The sequence below is a fragment of the Myotis davidii genome, unplaced genomic scaffold, assembly GCF_000327345.1.
Source record: "Myotis davidii unplaced genomic scaffold, ASM32734v1 scaffold242, whole genome shotgun sequence".
Taxonomy (NCBI): Eukaryota; Metazoa; Chordata; class Mammalia; order Chiroptera; family Vespertilionidae; genus Myotis; species Myotis davidii.
The window spans coordinates 2484521-2502978 of record NW_006295821.1 but is presented as its reverse complement, the minus strand read 5'-3'; the positions used below and the strand labels follow the sequence as shown (position 1 = coordinate 2502978).

The following is an 18458-nucleotide window of genomic DNA, read 5'->3' as shown; positions in this document are numbered from 1 at the left end:
GGCTGAGGAGGAGGCCTGGAATTTTCACTTGGGGACCCAGAGTTTAGACATTTACACAGTACCATGAGCTCTTTACACAACTCTTCCCAGCGATACAAAACACTGCACAATGAATCTCTGCTCTGTGCATCTATCTCCCCTGCTAGGCAAAGAGTTGGACCATGCCTGTCCCCAGCATCTGGCACAGTACTTGTTTGGTCCTTACAAAGCTTTGTTGAATTAAATTGAAACAAAAACCCATGTGGTTTATGCCATTTCTCACAGGCAGAAAGGCTAAACATTTTTTTTTAAAAGGAGAACAAAACTTTAGAACTGTCTGAGACTCAAGAGAAAAGACCTTAAAAGAATGAGAATGGCATTCTAAGACAGAGGTCAGCAAAGTACGGCCAAATCTGGCCTGTTGCCTGTTTCTGCAAATAAAGTTTTATTGGAACACAGCCACACTCATTCATCTGCATTATGACTGCTTTCACACTTTAATAGCAGAGTTGAGTACTTGTTACAGAGACTTTATGCCCCACGACATAAGGAAGGCAATGAGGAGAAAGAAGGACTAATTTGTCAAAATAATACTGTATATTTCCATCTGTATATTACACCTGGGAACTAACTGATACCCCTTTTGAAAATTATCTGCAAGCTTACATACTTTAGAAATGCAATACTATCTACTAAAAACCATGCTCTCCGATTACAGACCCTACTGAAAATAAGGAAGCAGGTTATGAAACCATTTATGAAGCTGACACCCTTTTGGAATTAATTTTCCTTACCTATGGTTCTTCTATGTGATTTCTCATGCATAGCACAAAAGTACTGAATAACTCTGATTATTACTAAATATATCTCACACTACCACTCTCTCAACTTTAACAGAGGTAAAATTATACACATCAGATCATCCTATGAAATATGGTAATACAGAATAACAATTTATTCAAACTATATCCATCCCCATTAGCTTGTTGTTACATATCATACAAATGAACCTTTCTTTCAAATGTTTAAATATTTAAGAGTGGCTACTACATTTTTTTGCTTTTTTTAATTTCATGATTAACTCCTTTTTTTGTTTTTAGCATTGAAATTAAAATATGCATTTTCTGAAGCCTGAAATTATGCCCAATGCAGCTCAAATACCTTCTATAATATCACTAAATGTGACAAACTTATGAGACACCTAAATAGGTATACCCTTGGGATTCTAAAATATAATGTTTTTCATATTTAACAAAAATGCAGTAATTTGAAAATGTATTAAAAATAGGTATACTGAAGTGCTTGTCTTTCACTATAGGGGAAAAAAAAGATTAAAGAAAAAAGGGAAAAACTGTGTGATCCACTGCCTCCCCTTTTCCCCACCCCACTAGGACATCAGCGGTTCTCAACCTGTGGGTCGTGACCACTTTGGGGGTCGAACAATCCTTTCACAGGGGTCACCTAAATACATCCTGCATATCAGATATTTACATTACGATTCATAACAGTAGCAAAATTACAGTTATGAAGTAGCAACAAAAATAATTTTATGGTTGGGGGTCACCACAACATGAGGAAATGTATTAACAGGTCGCGGCATTAGGAAGGTTGAGAACCACTGCTCTAGATACTGAGCTCCCACTGGGCACAAATGTAGTGGCCTCAGCAGCGTCTGCTTCTAAACTGTAGGTAAATTCCTCCCAGACTATGGTGTATAACATTTGCATAACACAGGATGTCAGCTTTGCCTCTTGGGAGGAAAACTGTATCTAATTTAACAGCCCTTGTGAAAATGGGCACTCTTTCAGATCGACCAGGAAGGTCAAGGCTGAAGGTCAAACCCTACTCAGGAATTGAAGTGCATAGTCTCTTTACCCAGCACAGGTCAGAGTACTCATTCCATCATCAGTCACCACAAAAGCATTCCTGGGGACTTAGGAATGACTCAGGGCAAGCTGTTCCCACACCTTAAAACCACATGCCAGTCCCATGGTTCAAGCAGACGTGGGTGTGGAAAGCCACTGGCCCCACCAGACTTAGGGTCCTGGGGCCCAGGACCCACCACACCGGCCTGTTAATAGGGACATTATCCTCCTGCCCTGAATTTTTCACTGGGTCATTGTGAAACTACCAAATGAAATTCTATGTATACAATTTATAAATAACACAAATACATATATATATATATTTTTTTTTCATATGCGGCAAAGCACATGCTATTGGCATGACTTGCATCTTGTGGTTGATCCTTTTGCTTTCTTCATGCACCTTTAAAAGATGTACACATGTAACCACATGTTTTGTTTTGAACTACAAAGACTTCTTAAGCCCGGGCAGCCCTTTGCTGCCAAGGAAAGCCTGCTCCTCCCACCCTGCTCTTTGGGCTAAGTTGTGGAGCCACAGCCGTGGTATCTGAGTACATTGGCCATCACAGCTTTTTCTTCATTCAAAATTATATCCATGAATGACATCACGAACAATTGCAAATTCAGCAGCACACAAACAACTGATGAATACACAAAAACAATGGCAAATAGCTCCCGGAATAAAATGAATAAACTTGTTTTAATGGGAGAGAAGCAGAACAGAAGTAGAATTGTTTTTCTGGGGGTAACTCTAGGTCATGTAAAGCTAACAGTTCTCAAACGCTGCACAGGGCGCCTTGCCTAGCTGCTTTCTTCACGCCCCGTGGATGGGACAAAACGCCCAAATAGGGGCTCCATGTGTCCCTGCGTAGGCAGCTGCACCAAGGGAGAATGCACAAACTCCTCTTCATGTCGCCTGTGCCCAGCCTGCACGATGGGTTATCAACTAGCTGGGCTCTGATTAGTTGGGGCCACAGGGCATTGCCTCTCTGTTTTCTCTGGCTTCTATACAAAGATGCACCAAAATAGAGATGGACATTTAAATTCCTCTGGTGCAGATAAGAAACGGAGCTGACCCAAGTCCACCGATTCAGCGTGCATGCTCCTCACACACAGGGTAAGAGGAGGGGCGGGGGTGTCTTTCTCAAGCAGCTCACCAGCGCTTCTCAAGCTTCACACCCTCCGCTCCAAACTCATTCCACGGTGCTTTCTTAAGGTGGAAATTCTGTGAAATACCTGGACTGATTTCAGTTTCCAGATCAGCTGAAGAATTAAGTCAGTTTGTAGGATAGCCTGAATTTAGCACCCCTCACAGGAAAGCAGAATATCCCGGAGACCCTGAGTCAGAGAGAGCCAGAAGTGAGGCTGCACACGGCACTGACGTAGCTCCAAGAGATCTAGCTGTCCAAGGTGTACCCCAGGATTTTTTTAAAATAAATTTTTACTGATTTCAGAGAGGGAGGGAGAGAGGGGGAGAGAGATGAAACATCAATGATGAGAGGAAAAATTACTGATCCACTGCCTCCTGCATACCCCACACTGGGGATCGAGCCCGCAATCCGGGCATGTACCCTCACCGGGAACTGAACAGTGACCTCCTGGTTTCATAGGTCAACGCTCAATCACTGAGCCATGCCGGCCAGGCCCAAGGATGGTTTTTACAGACGAAGGCACCGTGTTGCCTAGAAGACACAGAACCAGCTAGCAGCAGGCCTCCCGAACAGTGCCTCCCCCTAGGCCAGGAAAGGCTCTCCAGCATGGCCATGGCATGCCGGTGGAAGGAACTTTCCACCCTGGGGTTTTTCCTTAAAAAAAATAAGAGTAATAACAAGACCTGCCCTCCAAGGAGGTTCTGAGGATTAAATACCATTTGAAAATGTTTTATAAATTATAAGGTGCCTTACAAGTATGTTTGTGTAATCAAGTATGCAATTCTATGACTAAACACTGGCACTTTGATTTCGTAGTTTATCTTGTGCAAATTTCTGGCTGCCTTCCCCACTTCAATTACACCTCGGTATCTTTAATGCACTAGAAAACTTTTAGGGTCCTTCACATCTTATGTACTACTTTTGAGAAAGAAATAGAAGACTAGACATAACCTCACTAAGGAAGATGACATGATGACAAAAGGAGGTGACTTCACTAGAAAAGTTTCAAAATACTACATTCTGTTCCAAAGAGACTACAGCTCCCTTTCACAGTTAAATACGAACGAACATCCTTACGATCCACGGCTGACCAGACTCTCCATGGCCCGCTGTTACCTCTTTCACGTCACTGACTCTCACCCAGCTCCCTCTATGTCAGCCACACAGGTTGACTTTTATCCTGGAACATACTTGCAATCTTCAGCCCCAGGGCCTTTGCATGGTTACTCATTCCCTTTGCCTATATGGATTCTCCCTCTAAATACCTATAAAACTTGCTTCTTCACCGCCTTGAAGTTGTCACCTTCTCCCACTTTATTTTCTAGACCCATGGTTGGCAAACTGTGGCTCACGAGCCACATGCGGCTCTTTGGCCCTTTGAGTGTGGCTCTTCCACAAAATACCACGTGCAGGCACACGTATGGTGAATTGAAACTTCGTGGCCCATGCACAGAAGTCGGTATTTTGTGGAAGAGCCACACTCAAGGGGCCAAAGAGCCACATGTGGCTCGCGAGCCGCAGTTTGCCATGCCGCAGTTTGCCGACCACTGTATTTAGACCATTCATCACCACCTATAATACTTCATATTCTGAACACATTTCAAAATTAAGTTTATTTCCTAGGTTTCAAAGGTAGACTTGAAGACTCAGTACCTTCTGCTTTTTTTCTTTTTCTTTTTAGCTTAGAAACCAAACCCCTTTCTTGTAGCCTGTACTTTAATATATTTCAAAGGAGTGAAATAGTTAAAAAAGCATTTAGCATGTAACAACTGGCCTCTTTGTAATGAAAAAATATGAAAGTGTAATAGTTTGGTTAAATCTGAAAGGTGAAGGGAGCTCTAACCCTTTCTGCCTCTGTCCCTCCTGCCCCAAAGCCCAGCCTTCTACCCTCCCCAGCAGCCCTGAAGTGAAGTTCCTGTCGTTTTTTTGTTTGTTTTTTCTGGAAAGAACAGATAAAAGGTGGGAAAAGGTAAGAATGACAGGAAACTCACCTGGAGCTGACTCCATCAGCCTGATGGGTTGGTAACACAGAGCTGCCCAACCAAACGGGACTGCCCTACTCCGACTACAGTGGCCACTGTGGTGGAAGGCAGGGGGTCCAGCAGCAGCAGGCTTCCAGAGCAGGAGGCACTATGAGTGGAGGGGGCTGCTGCTGGCCAGGAGGCCTCCTCCGCACAGGAGGAGAAGGGGGCTCTCCCGGATAGATCATGGATGTCTGCAAAAATGACGGGATACACACTTTTACAAAAGGCGTCAGAGCCACCCAGGTGCCAGGTGCTTCGTAAGAAAACGCAATCCTATTGGGAAGTTAGTAGGATGATTAAAAATTAAGCAATTCTGAAACATAAACTATAAAAAGAACTAAGACTATATTAAATGTGTGTGGATTCTTTCTGAGAAAAACAGTAACTGAAAATGTTTACTTTCTGTGGAAAGGCCCAGTTGTGTGCAACCAGCAGTATGAACCCCATTTTCTTTTCTTTTTTTAAAAAATATATTTTTATTGAGAGTCAGGGAGAGGGGAGAGATGGAATCATCAATGATGAAAGAGAATCATTCATGGGCTGCCTCCCGCACGCCCCCCCATGGAGATTGAGCATGCAGCCTGGGCACGTGCCCTTGACTGTAATTGAACCCGGGACCCTTCAGTCCGCAGGCCGATGCTGTATCCACAAAGCCAAGCCAGCTAGGGCATGAACCCCATTTTCAATCTGAGCTCTCTCGTGGGTGCAGCTGTGAATGTCTAGGGAATTCACAGGAAGAATTCCTATCACACATTAAAGAGGGAGTGTCTTTTTAAAGCAATACTTAAAGGCGAGCCAGAGAAGAATCAGCAGGCACAGGAAAGGGAGACCAATAAACCAGCCCTGGGAAGTTTCTGGAATACCACCACTGCCAACAAAGACTGGGCACAAAGAGAAAGACTGGAATCGTGAGGAGGCAAGGCTGCCAACAGCTTAGAGCAGGCTGACACCGAGGAGCTAGGACCCCAGCAAAATCAAGCCTATAGTTTCTCAGAGAAGAAAACTGATCCAGAAATGCAGCCTCCTCGAATGCACCCCAAGTCTGTGTAGGGAGGGGGCTCAACGTCTGGATGGTTCCTTCAGAACTTTCGAGCAAGGGCACCCACAGCTCCAGCAGGGATGACCCATTCTTTGTCTTCGGCCAAGAATGCCTGAAGTGTGGGCACCTAACGTAGGGCTCACAGTGGCTGCCCAGAAAGCAGCTGGAGTGGGGTGCTGTCCAAGTGGACTGTAAAGGCGCCCAGGGGACAGAGGCTTGTTTCAGACTTGCCTGTGTCTCCCCGAACATCTACTCCCGTGTTGGTACACAATGGATTCTCAATAAACCGACTGGCTTCAACATCAACCATCTCCCAGCTTTAGGAAATGGCTGCACACCCCCTGACTTCAGAACGTTCCAACTGAACTGCAGGGACCCCGGAGCTGTGAAGATGAATGCTTATCGCCCGGAGTTATTCTAGGAACTTAATTAAATGCTCCATGCCGGGGAAACGTGGATATTTTACTGCTGCGGTTATTTCACTTGGAACTAAGACTACTAATAAACCAGCATTACTGATAAGCTAAACTGCAAATAATGATAAGAGGCAAAACAGAATTAAGGTGAGTCAGTTCTGTGGCATCTTTATAATTTTGATAGGACCCTAAAGACAAAAATGTCATTTGGAAGCTACAGAAATGTTAAACTTGAGAAGAAAATGCTCACTGCAAAACTTTGCCAGAATAAGTAAAATTTTAAAGAATTTCTAAAAAGTCATTCATGTGTATAAGTTTGTCAGGCTTTGCTGTTTAATATATCCACACCATTCATTATTAAAAGTTCTAAATCTGTTTACTCAACCAGTTCAAGTCAGTTTTCTAAAACTGACTATACAATAAATTTACACTCCTGAATTTATATGATCCTAAAGAAGAAAAATATTAGATCTTGCAGTTTTGCAACTAACATATTTTACTAAAGCACAGCTGAATATTTTCAACTGAATTGTGCATTTTTTAGAAGTCCACTTGGTGAAGTAGAGGTTTCACCAAATTTATTTGATATATAGAACTGGAAGAGCATAGATATAGCTTATGGATTTGTTTTGTTCCCTGTGCATATGAAAAGTGTTATTTTTATGTCACTTTTCTGTTGGAAAACAATAAAATAAAACCCCTATGATCATACGAGAATAAAACAGAAGCACAACATGGCCAAAGATCACTTCAGTAATCTTTTTTTAAAGGGGGTGGTATAAGAAACTGGCCACTATTACCTTCCTTTCTAAGAATTTTTGTTGTCTTGTAAGTTCAGAACCCAGTGATGTCCACAGTGTACCAGAATGCTAGTACCTCCATTTCTGATCTTCAAACAAAACCAAGCTGCTCATCATTCTAATCCATGCCTTACTGTCCAGAGTTCTGCCAGCATTATTTGCTTCATTTCTGTCCTATTTGCAAACTTTTCCCCCTACCTCACAATTTCCCTCTAACTCATCCATCCACCAGGGACTCTGGAAGCCAGGAACAAGGCAAGGGATGCAGGAGGCCCTGCTGGGTGTGAAGTGGGCCTGGCAGGGCAGTGGCTGGTGGTGAATCTCACATGATGGGCTTGGGGGTGGCCTCTGCAACAGACCTGGGAACTCATCGGCAGCAGATGGCCACTTACTTCAGTCCCTATTTTCAGTGACTTTCCACCACCAGCATTGGGCAACGTCATCAGCGCTCAATTCCCAGGCCCTCAGCGGAAGGCGAGATTTCACAGACAGCTCTGAACCTTGAGCAGGGAAAGCCTGCTGGGCTTCAATGTGAGGATTCCCTAGAGAGCACATCAGAATCTCCACCCTGTCACCTTTTCTGCCTGACTTGCTAAGCGATCAACAGATAACCTACCTCAAGGATATTCTGAACTTTGCTTTCTTCGTAACCTGAAGAGTAGCTTCATCACGCCGTGCATCCCCAATGGAAGGAGAAAGCCTTCCCCTATTTTGTTGATCCTGTGTGACAGACAGTCTCCAATCCCCTGCCTCTTGTCAACAGAGATGCTGGGTAGAGAACTTGTGCACATTGCTTATCACGGCAGGCGCATGGCCCTGAGGCTGCCATCTGCTAGGAAGGAAGTACTCTCTCCTAGGATGCTGCAGAGACTGACAGCAAATGTAAGCAAAACCCTGAGTCACCGCACGAGCACCACGAGGCCATGGATGCCCAATTACATTTCTGAAAAATATGGGTAGCTTATGTTGTGACTCTTTATGTTTGCTTAGGTCTTCTTTATTCTTTTGCATGTGGGGTTATATTATAGTCACATTAGCAGAAAGGTAGCACCTTTGGGAAAAACATTTCTCTTCATATAATGACTCAATTACATGTTTTCGTTAGGAAAAAAAAAAAGAGGGAGGGCGCCTTTAAAAAAGGACACTGGTAAAAGAATTCACTCCGCAGAATACCTTGCAACAACTCATGACTTACTTATGGGTTCTTAGGCAAATTCTAAATTGGTTAGTTTTCAAATAAACTCATCATTAAATAGGTTAATGACTCATTTCGTAGGAACCTGTTAATGGACTTATTCATAATGAGGAGTATATGATATACTACTTATAGAGTAAATGCATCTTAAAGACACCTCAAGCAGCAACCGAAACACCAAATGACCCCTTAGTGGCCCAGGGTGAACCAATCTACAAAGAGCAAGAACTTACATTTTCCCAAATAGAGGCCTTTTGATCTGAATTATCCCCCAAATTTTATTTCTTCTCCTTTTTATTTCACAAGCACATGAGAGTGTTTAGCAAAACTTCACTCTTCTGCCTCATCAGCAACACGGCTGACATAGTCATGAGCAGCCCTAGTTCCCTGATTAAAACATACTCCTGATTTAGGAACACCTCTGCATTCTCTATTTCTGCCCACTAGCATACCTTGTCTATGCCTGAAAGAATTTACTGAAATGCTCCAAAGTAAAAAGATGGATACCACTTCCCCAAATACTAAATGTTCTAGAGAGAACAGGCCATATTCTGGGAGAAAGTTATTCATCGGTACACAAAGACCTACAGAGACAGAGAATTCCCTATTCTTTCTTGATAATATTTACAAACATCCCTACCAACTAATTAAATCAGTGACCTTGGAAAAGACTCCCAACCTCCCTTGGGCTCTGTTTTCACAACCTTAAAAATAAGTTACATTATACCAACGGTTCCCCTACCCTTTTCCCTCAAAACGACCTTGTATTTTTCCCTGGTTGTCACTACACTGTGTGGAAAGAGTTTTAATGTACTTGGTGGTGGTAGTGATGGGGAGGTATCTTATCAAGTATAATATATATAGTTTGCTTTTCTGAAACAAAAACAGGAGAAGGAATGTAAGTTTTCCACCTTGCAGACCACTGGAAGTCCTGAAAGTGAGACTTAAAAAAAAAACACAAAAACACAAAACACCCTGAACAGATGACCAACCAACCAACTTGATTTGACCCTAAAATCCCCTGACAATATGAGAGCCCTGAAAGTAGTATCAAATCCTAAACTCTTCAGAGGGGACTTTCCTTCAATGTCCTGTCTTTCTGCTTAACTGTCTCCATTTTACTCCAATGAATAATGCACACAGAGAAATGATCACCCAAGTGAAATAAAAAACAAAATGTTATAGGAAAATGCTGGTGAAACAGCATCTTTGTATGAAGCCCAACACTATTCCCTTTGGCTTGAGAATCTTGGGTCAATCACTAGCCCTCTTGAAGCTGCAGGTTCCTTATTTTAAAAATTGGGGCTCCAAGTGGCCCTGTCTATGTTATAAGGTTTTTGGATGATATGTGATACTATACATATGAAAATGTCTTAACACTATGAAGTAAAGAAAAACACCTTTTTGAATTTTAGGCAAATATTCTGATACAAAGGGGAGAGGGGCTTGCACTTACCTTTCAATATTGATCAGAATTAAAAAAAATATATTGATCAGAATAATGGTTACATTTTTGTTGTCTCCAATTTCAATAGCATCCTTTCAAAATCATTCATTGCCCACCGAGTTTTGGTGTTGTTAGTTATACTTAGAATTTGGAGGCAAAAGATCGACTGACTTAAGTAACTACTTTTAAATTTGCATAGAAAAAGCACTATGTCACATTCACAAATACAGGCCAAGTGTAAAGATGCATTTGCTTGCTCGTTTTATAAAGTTTCTGGACATGTAGAAGTGACTTTCTGCAAATTTAATATTTTTCTAGGGATAAAGAAATCAGAATCCCTAAACTGACTATGTTATCGGGAGCCTAAAAGTTTTAACCAGATTCTATTTCAGCAAAATTCAAGGAATTCAGTTCCAATACCATGCAGAGAAATATATTGTATTCCTTGTGCCCACCAAACAATATGCAACATAAACTCTAACTCTCTCTAGTCAAACTTTCTTCTGTGCCTTTTATTTCAGTGCATAGTTAATGTAAGTCTCTGTAGCTATCTAGAAAGAAATCGAATCATCAGTAGCAATGATCAATCTCAGCATTTCCTCCACCCTGAGTGATAACTTCACCAGTTCACAAAAAACCTACCACTCAACTGTCTATAATAATCTACCGAGAATGATTCAAAATAACCACTGAATCCCTAAGAACACATTCAAACCAACCAAACCAACCAAGTTAACACAGAAAGAATGTTCCCATTTAAATTTTCACAAAACCTGCCACTGACAAATAGCACGAACTGATTATTATGGAGGTTCGGAAATTTTTTTTCATTTGTCTACTAAAACGGCGACATGAAAATGCCTTGCCTGACTTGTATAGAGACACACATTCTGCCTGTCTGTAGCACAGTCTGCAGAGAAGTCCCCATTATAGTGGCCCCAGTGAAGGGCTGCCTTTGGGGCAGGGCATAGCGCTTTGCTTCCCTCCGAGTGTTTCCCCCACTCTACTTGGCAGTGCAGATAAAAGAGTAAAGTTACATTTTCCCTTAAGTTTCTAAGGTGAAATGGGAACACTTGATTCTGTGCTACCCAAAAAAAACAAAACAAAGAAACCTCTCCACTTGCCAAATCTGATACCAAAAGTTAACTAGCTCTTGGAACTATGCTTCTACAGAAAATGCATTAGTGGGAATTTTAACAGAAAACCCATTATACCTGAGCTGTTACTAAAACTTCTGCAAGTTCTCCTCTTCAGAAAGATGTTCATTTAAAAACTAATAGTTTTAAAGGATATAACACCTTAACTATCTAATAAAATTCCTTTGGGGGGAGGGGAGTGGGTCTGTGGAACTACAGAAGAACCACACACTACAAGTTTTTCCTAATGTTTGACAACCAAACAAATTAAAACAGTGCAGGGGTGACCATTCTAATTAAATCAACCCCAAAGAGTGAAACTCTGAGGTTGAACAATGGATGATTCAGCTAATGAAAGTTTAAGAGTTGTGTTTGCCTTTCACTGCAGCCAGCATGAAGAACCCAAACTGTCAATTTAAATAAATGTATATTCTAATTACACATTTTCATCTTGACACCATTTGACGATATCTATTAATATGTAAACAAATAAAAAAAGGTCATCAAAAGTATGGTCTTAGTATAGTTTCAGGGTTAGGGCACTATTTTCCTTAATTGTTATTTTATTATGTAATTTAAGAAACTCTTTCCTTACAATTGATAATTATCTATGAAAACAAACAAACAAACAAAAGTTTAAAAAAAAAAAAAAAAGAGGAGAAAAAACAGTGGTTCCTGGAGACTGACATGGAACTAGCAATCAAACAGAAAAGGCAAACATTTCTTAAATAGGTATTGATTGGCTCCATTCAGACAACTATGAGTTTTTGTCTTTTTCTAAGAGAACACCCATTTATAAAAGGATCTTTCCTGTATATTCTCACAGGTTCAAGGTAACAAGTGTCAATAGCATCATTAGATGTGTTAGCACATTTCTTTAGAAGAGCTTAACCACTGTTAATGTTTACTATCTCCTGGCCCTCCCAGTGGCCCTGTGACACTGAAGGGAGAGGCTTATAATGATCCCATTTTACAGACGGAGAAAGTGAGAAAGAGGGATTAAATGGCTTCCCTCTGGTCACACAAAGACTAATTAAGATCAGCAACTGGAAACCTGGTTTCCTGATTTCTGGTTTAGTGTTCCACATACTACCTATGCTTCCTTCTACGAAGTACTATTTTTGTAAAGGTTTCTCTTTCAATAAAGGAAATAGAACAAGTCATGTGACTTTCATTCACGAAAGCCTCTGTGTTTTCATTAGCATCTTCGTTAGACAACTACCAATAGGGTAGAAGCAGGGCACATTATTATCCTATTATGACAAAGCTATCCAGCTAAAGCAGAAAAACATGCACAACAGAAAAAATAAGGGGTATTGTTTGTCAAGCAATCTCACTGGCGTCCTGAAAGTGTTCAAGTTCTTTGCTTTAAGACTTCAACAGGCAATACTTTTAAACATACATCCTGACTGCACTGTTTCTGTGGAAACATTCCTCTTATTCCACGATTCTTTTACCATAGGCTATGAATAAACAGACCCTTTTACTCAAACATAATTTAAATACAGATGCTTCCAGTGGCAATTCTTACCTAATCTGCCTTGTACACATAGAAAAAAAAACGACCATTTTAGAATAAAAATCCCACTAAAAACCAACATTAAAATACCTTATTTTTGGTATGTACCAATTTATAATCAAAATACAAAAATATGTAAGAGATAATTTTTAAAAGTAGTTTTAAAGCATAGTAAATTCAGTAACATACTTCCAACTTCCCCAACAACTACAGGCTAACAGATTGGTTGGATTTTTCTACATACACACACATAAAACACACGGTAAATAACCTCCCCTACTTACAAATGAGATGCAAACTTTAGACTTAAATTTTTATTTTCTCTGGACTAATATGTCTACATTATGTACATCTATCTCAAGTGTACTAACTTTTAATTGGCTTGAGCATTGAAACCTCACCCCCACTCCCAATTATACTGTAAACAACTATCAAAGATTGCTGGAACCTTAGTCTTGGTCACCACTTATGCAAATACCAAACACTACCCAGGGCCCCCAGATGATTCTGCTTCAGTATAACCAGTGCGGTTTTTCCATGCAGAACCCGAGGAGCTCGATGTGGAAACAAACATATGCCACTTCTGAGAGTCAAGAGCAGTGCACGCAATAACCCAGGAAGTTCTTTTTCTAGTTCATCTTCAAAGAAATGCTTTGCACGTCTTCCTTCTAGAAATTATTCTCTCCAAGGATTAAATTATTAATCTCCTGTGAGCTTTTTATTTATGAGCACCCCAAACAAATGTCTACGGGAATACATGAGTTAAATACAAGTGGATGCTCATTCTGAGTTTCTAAATGTTCGTTCGCCTGGCTTCACAGACCACAGTTTAGCCTGCACATTAATTAAGATGACACCCTCCTCTTTCCTATTCTACTGTTCTCTTTGTTCAAATGAGTTTACTCGAAACCCATTTTGGCATGTGATTCTTTTTTTTTTTTTTTAAATGTGGTTTTGGCACAATGGATCAATTGCAATTATCAATTTTGTTTAAAAAGGACCCTTTTTCTTCTTAAAATGGTGTTTACCACACAGACTTTGGAAAAACAGCAACCAAAACGATCTCTCATCTTTGTTCAGCCACCATGAAACATACAAACTGCTGTTTTGATTTCAGAATCCTGAATCCTATAGGTCGAAAGGAATTTTATACTGGTGGGAAATCTTAAAACAAAACAAGCTAAACAGGGTCTCTAGCTAAACTGATCTCTTGCCGTTTAAAATTTTCCCTAGTCTGAAAAGGGCATTATATCATACACGAATCACGTTTCTCAATGTATCTACTTTATCAAAAAGGCCTCGATTCCTTTTAGGCCTGCAGTCGCATGCACACTCCAGCTCACTCCTCCTATTACTACAAGAACCCACTCCTGGGGCCCTCCTGAATCCAGTCCAGGTTTTTACCGCCTACTCCACCAAAAACAGTAAAAGGTGTTATGTTCTCAGACTGTTTTTCTGATTAGAATCAGATTTCAGCAAAATGTACTTTCATGTTCACTGTGGCATATACCCATTTGGGCATACCAAATAAATGAGTGTGTACACCTCCCCCACCACCACTTGATTCCAGTTATACGGTGTGTTTATATGGTTTATGTCTTGAAAGGCAGCTAATCCTTAACTCCATGACACACTAGCAATTTTTCCGAAGTACCTGTAGTGCCTATTGTAACTCCAAGGAATATGACCTTCAGCTGAGAGTCACCATTTAAGGGAAACATCTGACAACTTCCAATTGATTTAATTAGATACTGAAGCACCACATTCCTTACAATTCTGTGACTCTTTTCATCTTTCATTCTATGGTTTTAATAAAAACGTAAATAGCTTTTTCTCTGTTCTATTACAATAACAGGGCACTTACCCTACAGCTATAATTTTAAATCCCATGGATATTATCAAACACATGCTGCATTTAGACAGCATTAAACTGATCTGTTTAAGAAAAAAAAGAAAAAGAAAATAGCATATGGATCCCCAAGCCACCTTGTTCATCACCTTGTTGTAACCCCTGCAGACTGTTGACCTTAGAACAGCATCCACTACTATGTGTTCTGCAGTTCCCACAGTGCCTCTATGTTACTAGCAACCCTGCAGAGAATCAACTACACAATCAAAGAAGAAACCCTTGAACATCCCTCACCTCTTTATTTCTCTCTCTCCCCCACATCATTCAAAGTTTGAGACGGTCAGAATGCACCGCCAGCTGCAAAGCAAGCAGTCTCTCTCTCCTCATGGATATTTGATGAGAATGTGAAGAACAATACGGGGTACCAGCCTATCCGATTGTTCTTGAAAAGCCCCATGATGTTGTCTTCACTTGTTTTCTCTAAAGCACTGATTCTAAATCCTGGCTGCATATTATCACCTGGGCAACTGAAAAATGCTCCTGCCTCCACTCTGCCCACTGGATGTTTTACTTGAGTGTCTGGCGTGAGGCCCCATAGGTTATTTTTCATACCTCCTCGGGTGGGTCTAACCTGGGACAGGGTTCTTAAAGGACAGCAGCAGCAGCACAACCTGGAGACTTTCTTAGAAATGCGAATTCCGGGCCACACCCCAGACCTACTGCATCAGAATCCCTGGGACTTTACACAGCCCAGCCATGCTGGTTTCAGCAGCCTCTCCAGGTGACTCCCAGGTATGCTCCGGTTTGAGAACCACTGCTTTTAAGCTGTGTTTAAGCAGCATTACTATTTCAGCCCCTTAGGAGAAAAGGAATGTCTCTAATGGAAAAGCCCCTATAGTTTATGTGCAAACTGTAAATGGTTAACTGTTCCCTTTAGCGGCCACAAAAATGGATGCTCATTTCCTAAGTGACTTTCGAGCCTGTTTTTATAAACTTTGAGGCTCAGCAAGAATCAGCTGGGGCCCTGCTCCAGGAAAACAAAGAGAAAAATGAAGGTTACAAGCCTGGGAGAAGTCAGAACTTTCCCACTCTCAGATCAAGAAGATGGGTTTCAGGTGGGGACCTGGAGAGCATGTCCAGTGTTAATAGGTGGGAAGAGGACTGTGGGAAAGAAGCAGCGTTTGGGGCCAAAACAACAACAACAAATAGTAGTTCCCTGAATCAGAAGCTTCACATTCAACTCAAAGATGCTTTGACTGTTCTTGGCAAAGTCTTTGGGGAAAGAGGAGGACACAGGAGCCTAAAGTAAAACAAAACAAGAAGCCGGGGACAGTATTTGGGCATTTCGGTCAAGGTACCAAAAGAGGGAAGAGGAGTGAACCCACCAACGCTCACCCACTTTTCCCACCCTCCCTCTCACCCGCCACAAGGTGAAGGGCCTCACCTTTCACAATGGTGGCCTCCTTCAGGCGATGGGACAAGAAGTCAATGCTGGCATAGGTGCTGGCGGGCAGCGCTCCAGGGCCTGGACCCCCACACACCCCCGCGGTGCTGCTGGCCCCCACAGTGCCGATGAGACCCCCGAGGCTACGGGTCCGGCCCCAGGCACTCTTGTCGCCTGGCTGCGGATGCAGGTGTGGGTGCTGCTGTGGAGACGGCAATAGCCCCGGCTCATCCCTGACATCGATGGCAATGTAGTTGAGACCATTCTGGAAGCCAGCTGAGGTCTCCCTGCGCATGGGAGAGCCAATGCCCCCGGGGCAGCCAACCAGGCCCCCAGGCTGACTTGGTGTCCATGGCCGGGCCTGCTGGGGGAGGGGTGGCTGCGGCTGGCGAGGGGACGCAGGGGGCTCGTCACCCCCACCAAGGACGCCGCTGCCACTCCCTTCACTGCTTTTCCTGAGAGAGACATTTTCCACGGAGGCCGAGTTGTGGCGCTTCGGGTTGTGAGCAAAGGACGGCGACACGGGAGTCACAGTGGTGGTTGAGGAGAAGGTCTCCGAGCTGTGCCGGCGGCGGCCCCCCTGTGGGTCTGCACGGATGACCTTGGCCCCCCGGTGGGGGTCTGGGGGCTGGCCAGCCTGCAGGAAGGCCTCGACCCCCGACACGTGATCCATGAGACTCAGCCTCTTCATGCCGGACGTAGGGCTGGTCACGCGGGCACCATCTGGCTTTGCGGGGGCCACGATGGGTTGCGGCGGGGTGGCAGCCACGCCAAAGGCCATCTCGGTGTAGTCACCATTGTCCCCAGTCTCCGAGGACGAAGAGGAGGCAGCACTGGGGCCCTGGGATGTGGGTGCAGGAGGCAGGCGGTACAGCTCCCCTGGAGGGGGTGGCGGAGGTGGCTGCAGCTGCGAACTGGAGGAGGGGGCGGCAGGGCGCGGGGGCAGCGGCGGGTACCCGGAGGAGGCCTCAGGGGACAAGAGGCCATCCAAGGAGCCCACTGGGTCCCCGCTCTGGGTCTCAGCCTTGGGTGACTTGGGGGAATTGAAGTCCAGGTTCATGTAGTCAGAGAGCGGGGAGCGCTGCCGGCTGTCACTGCTCGTGCCCGGGGTGCCAGAGCCCAGGGACGAGGCTGGGCTGCTGGCAGACAGCAGCGAGGACGAGGAGGCCGCCGAAGCCAGCATCATCGGAGGGGCCGGGGGCGACAAGCGCGCTCCAGCCTCGCCAAAGTCAATATTGATGTACTCGCCCGGGCTCTTGGGCTCGGGCGGTAGGGGGCACTCGTGCATGCTGGGCAGGGTCTGAAGCCCCTCCAGGGACAGGCGCGTGGGCCTCACTGCCCGGCATCGCTGGTTCAGGAAGCCCTCGGGGCGGCCACTGCCGCTGCCACTCTGCCTCCCTGCAGAAGGCACTACGGAGTGAGGAGGCTGAGCGTGGCTGCCCCCACCCACCCCGGCCACCACGCTGCTGGCTGGGTGCGTGGTCCCCATGCTAGCCTGAGGCTCCAGCCTCTCCTCTTCCAGAATGCGCCCCACGGGGGAGCTCATGAGCACGTACTGGTCGTTGTCCCCATTGCAGGTGTAGGGAGCCTTGTAGGAGCGGGGTAAGGAGCTGTAGCAGTAGCCAGGGACGCTCCTGAGCATCTCTCCAGAGCCGTGCAAGGCTGCGGTGAAGAAGTCGGGTGGGGTTCCCGCGGTGCCCGCGTCGCTGGGGGACATGTTGAGGTAGTCCCCGTTGGGAAGCTGTTTGCTGTCGGTGCTCTCCATAGGCAGCTTGGAGCCACACCACATGCGCATGTAGCCACTGTCCTCAGGAGAGCTTTCCGCCGGGGAGCTAGCCTTGTAGCTGGCCCTGTTCACCGGAAAGGCCCTGCCAGCCGCATTGGTGGGTGCCGGCGCTGCAGGGCCTGTGGGGGGCAGAGCCGCAGCAGCAACCCGTGGGTGCAGGATCTGCTTCGGGGCAGATACGCTGGTGGGGCTCATGGGCATGTAGTCGTCACTCTTGCAGCTGCCACTGCCACCACCCATGAGGGCCGCTCCAGGGGTCATGGGCATGTAACCATCGTCCGTGCCCAGGTTGCTGCTGGAGCTCCTATGGGACCCAATCTCAATGTCACCATAGTCCTCAGGATAAGGGTTATAGGCCACTCTGGGAGAAGACGTGGGGCAGGATGGGCAGAGGCGGCCAGAGCTGCCAGAAAAGGTGGCCCGCATCAGGGTGTATTCATCCAGGGACGCAGAGGAGGGCTGGGGCACCGCCCGCTGCCGGGCAGGTGTGGTCAGGGAGTAAGTCCTCTTCCTCAACCCTCTGTCCAAGTCCTGGGCTCCATCTCCTGAGACTCGACGGTAGGGGCGGCCACAGTGGCTCAGGGGCCTGTCCATGGTCATGTACCCGTATAGCTCGCTCCCACTCCCATCCTTGGCAGGGGGTGTCTCGGCAATGGACTCAGGCGTGTTGCTCCTGTGGCTGCAGAAGGCTCTCAGGTCCCCAGGGCTGGAGCCGTACTCATCCAGGGACATGAAGCCGGGATCGCTGGGGGAGCCAGAGGCTGAAGCGCTGCCACTGGAGGGCCGCTGGCCCGCGTGGTGGTGCAGG

At 44.8% G+C, this 18458-nt stretch overlaps 1 protein-coding gene across 1 annotated transcript in view; it reads right to left on the bottom strand.

Moving 5' to 3' along the window:
• IRS2 (insulin receptor substrate 2) overlaps nt 1-18458 on the bottom strand; it is a 39821-nt gene that overhangs the window by 7143 nt on the left and 14220 nt on the right. The window contains exons 3-4 of the mRNA XM_006770708.2: nt 15865-18456; nt 4987-5210 (exon numbers count right to left, since the gene is read on the bottom strand). Of these exons, the coding sequence (XP_006770771.1) occupies nt 5002-5210; nt 15865-18456 (2801 nt within the window). The 3' untranslated portion in view covers nt 4987-5001. The remainder of the gene's footprint in view (nt 1-4986; nt 5211-15864; nt 18457-18458) is intronic.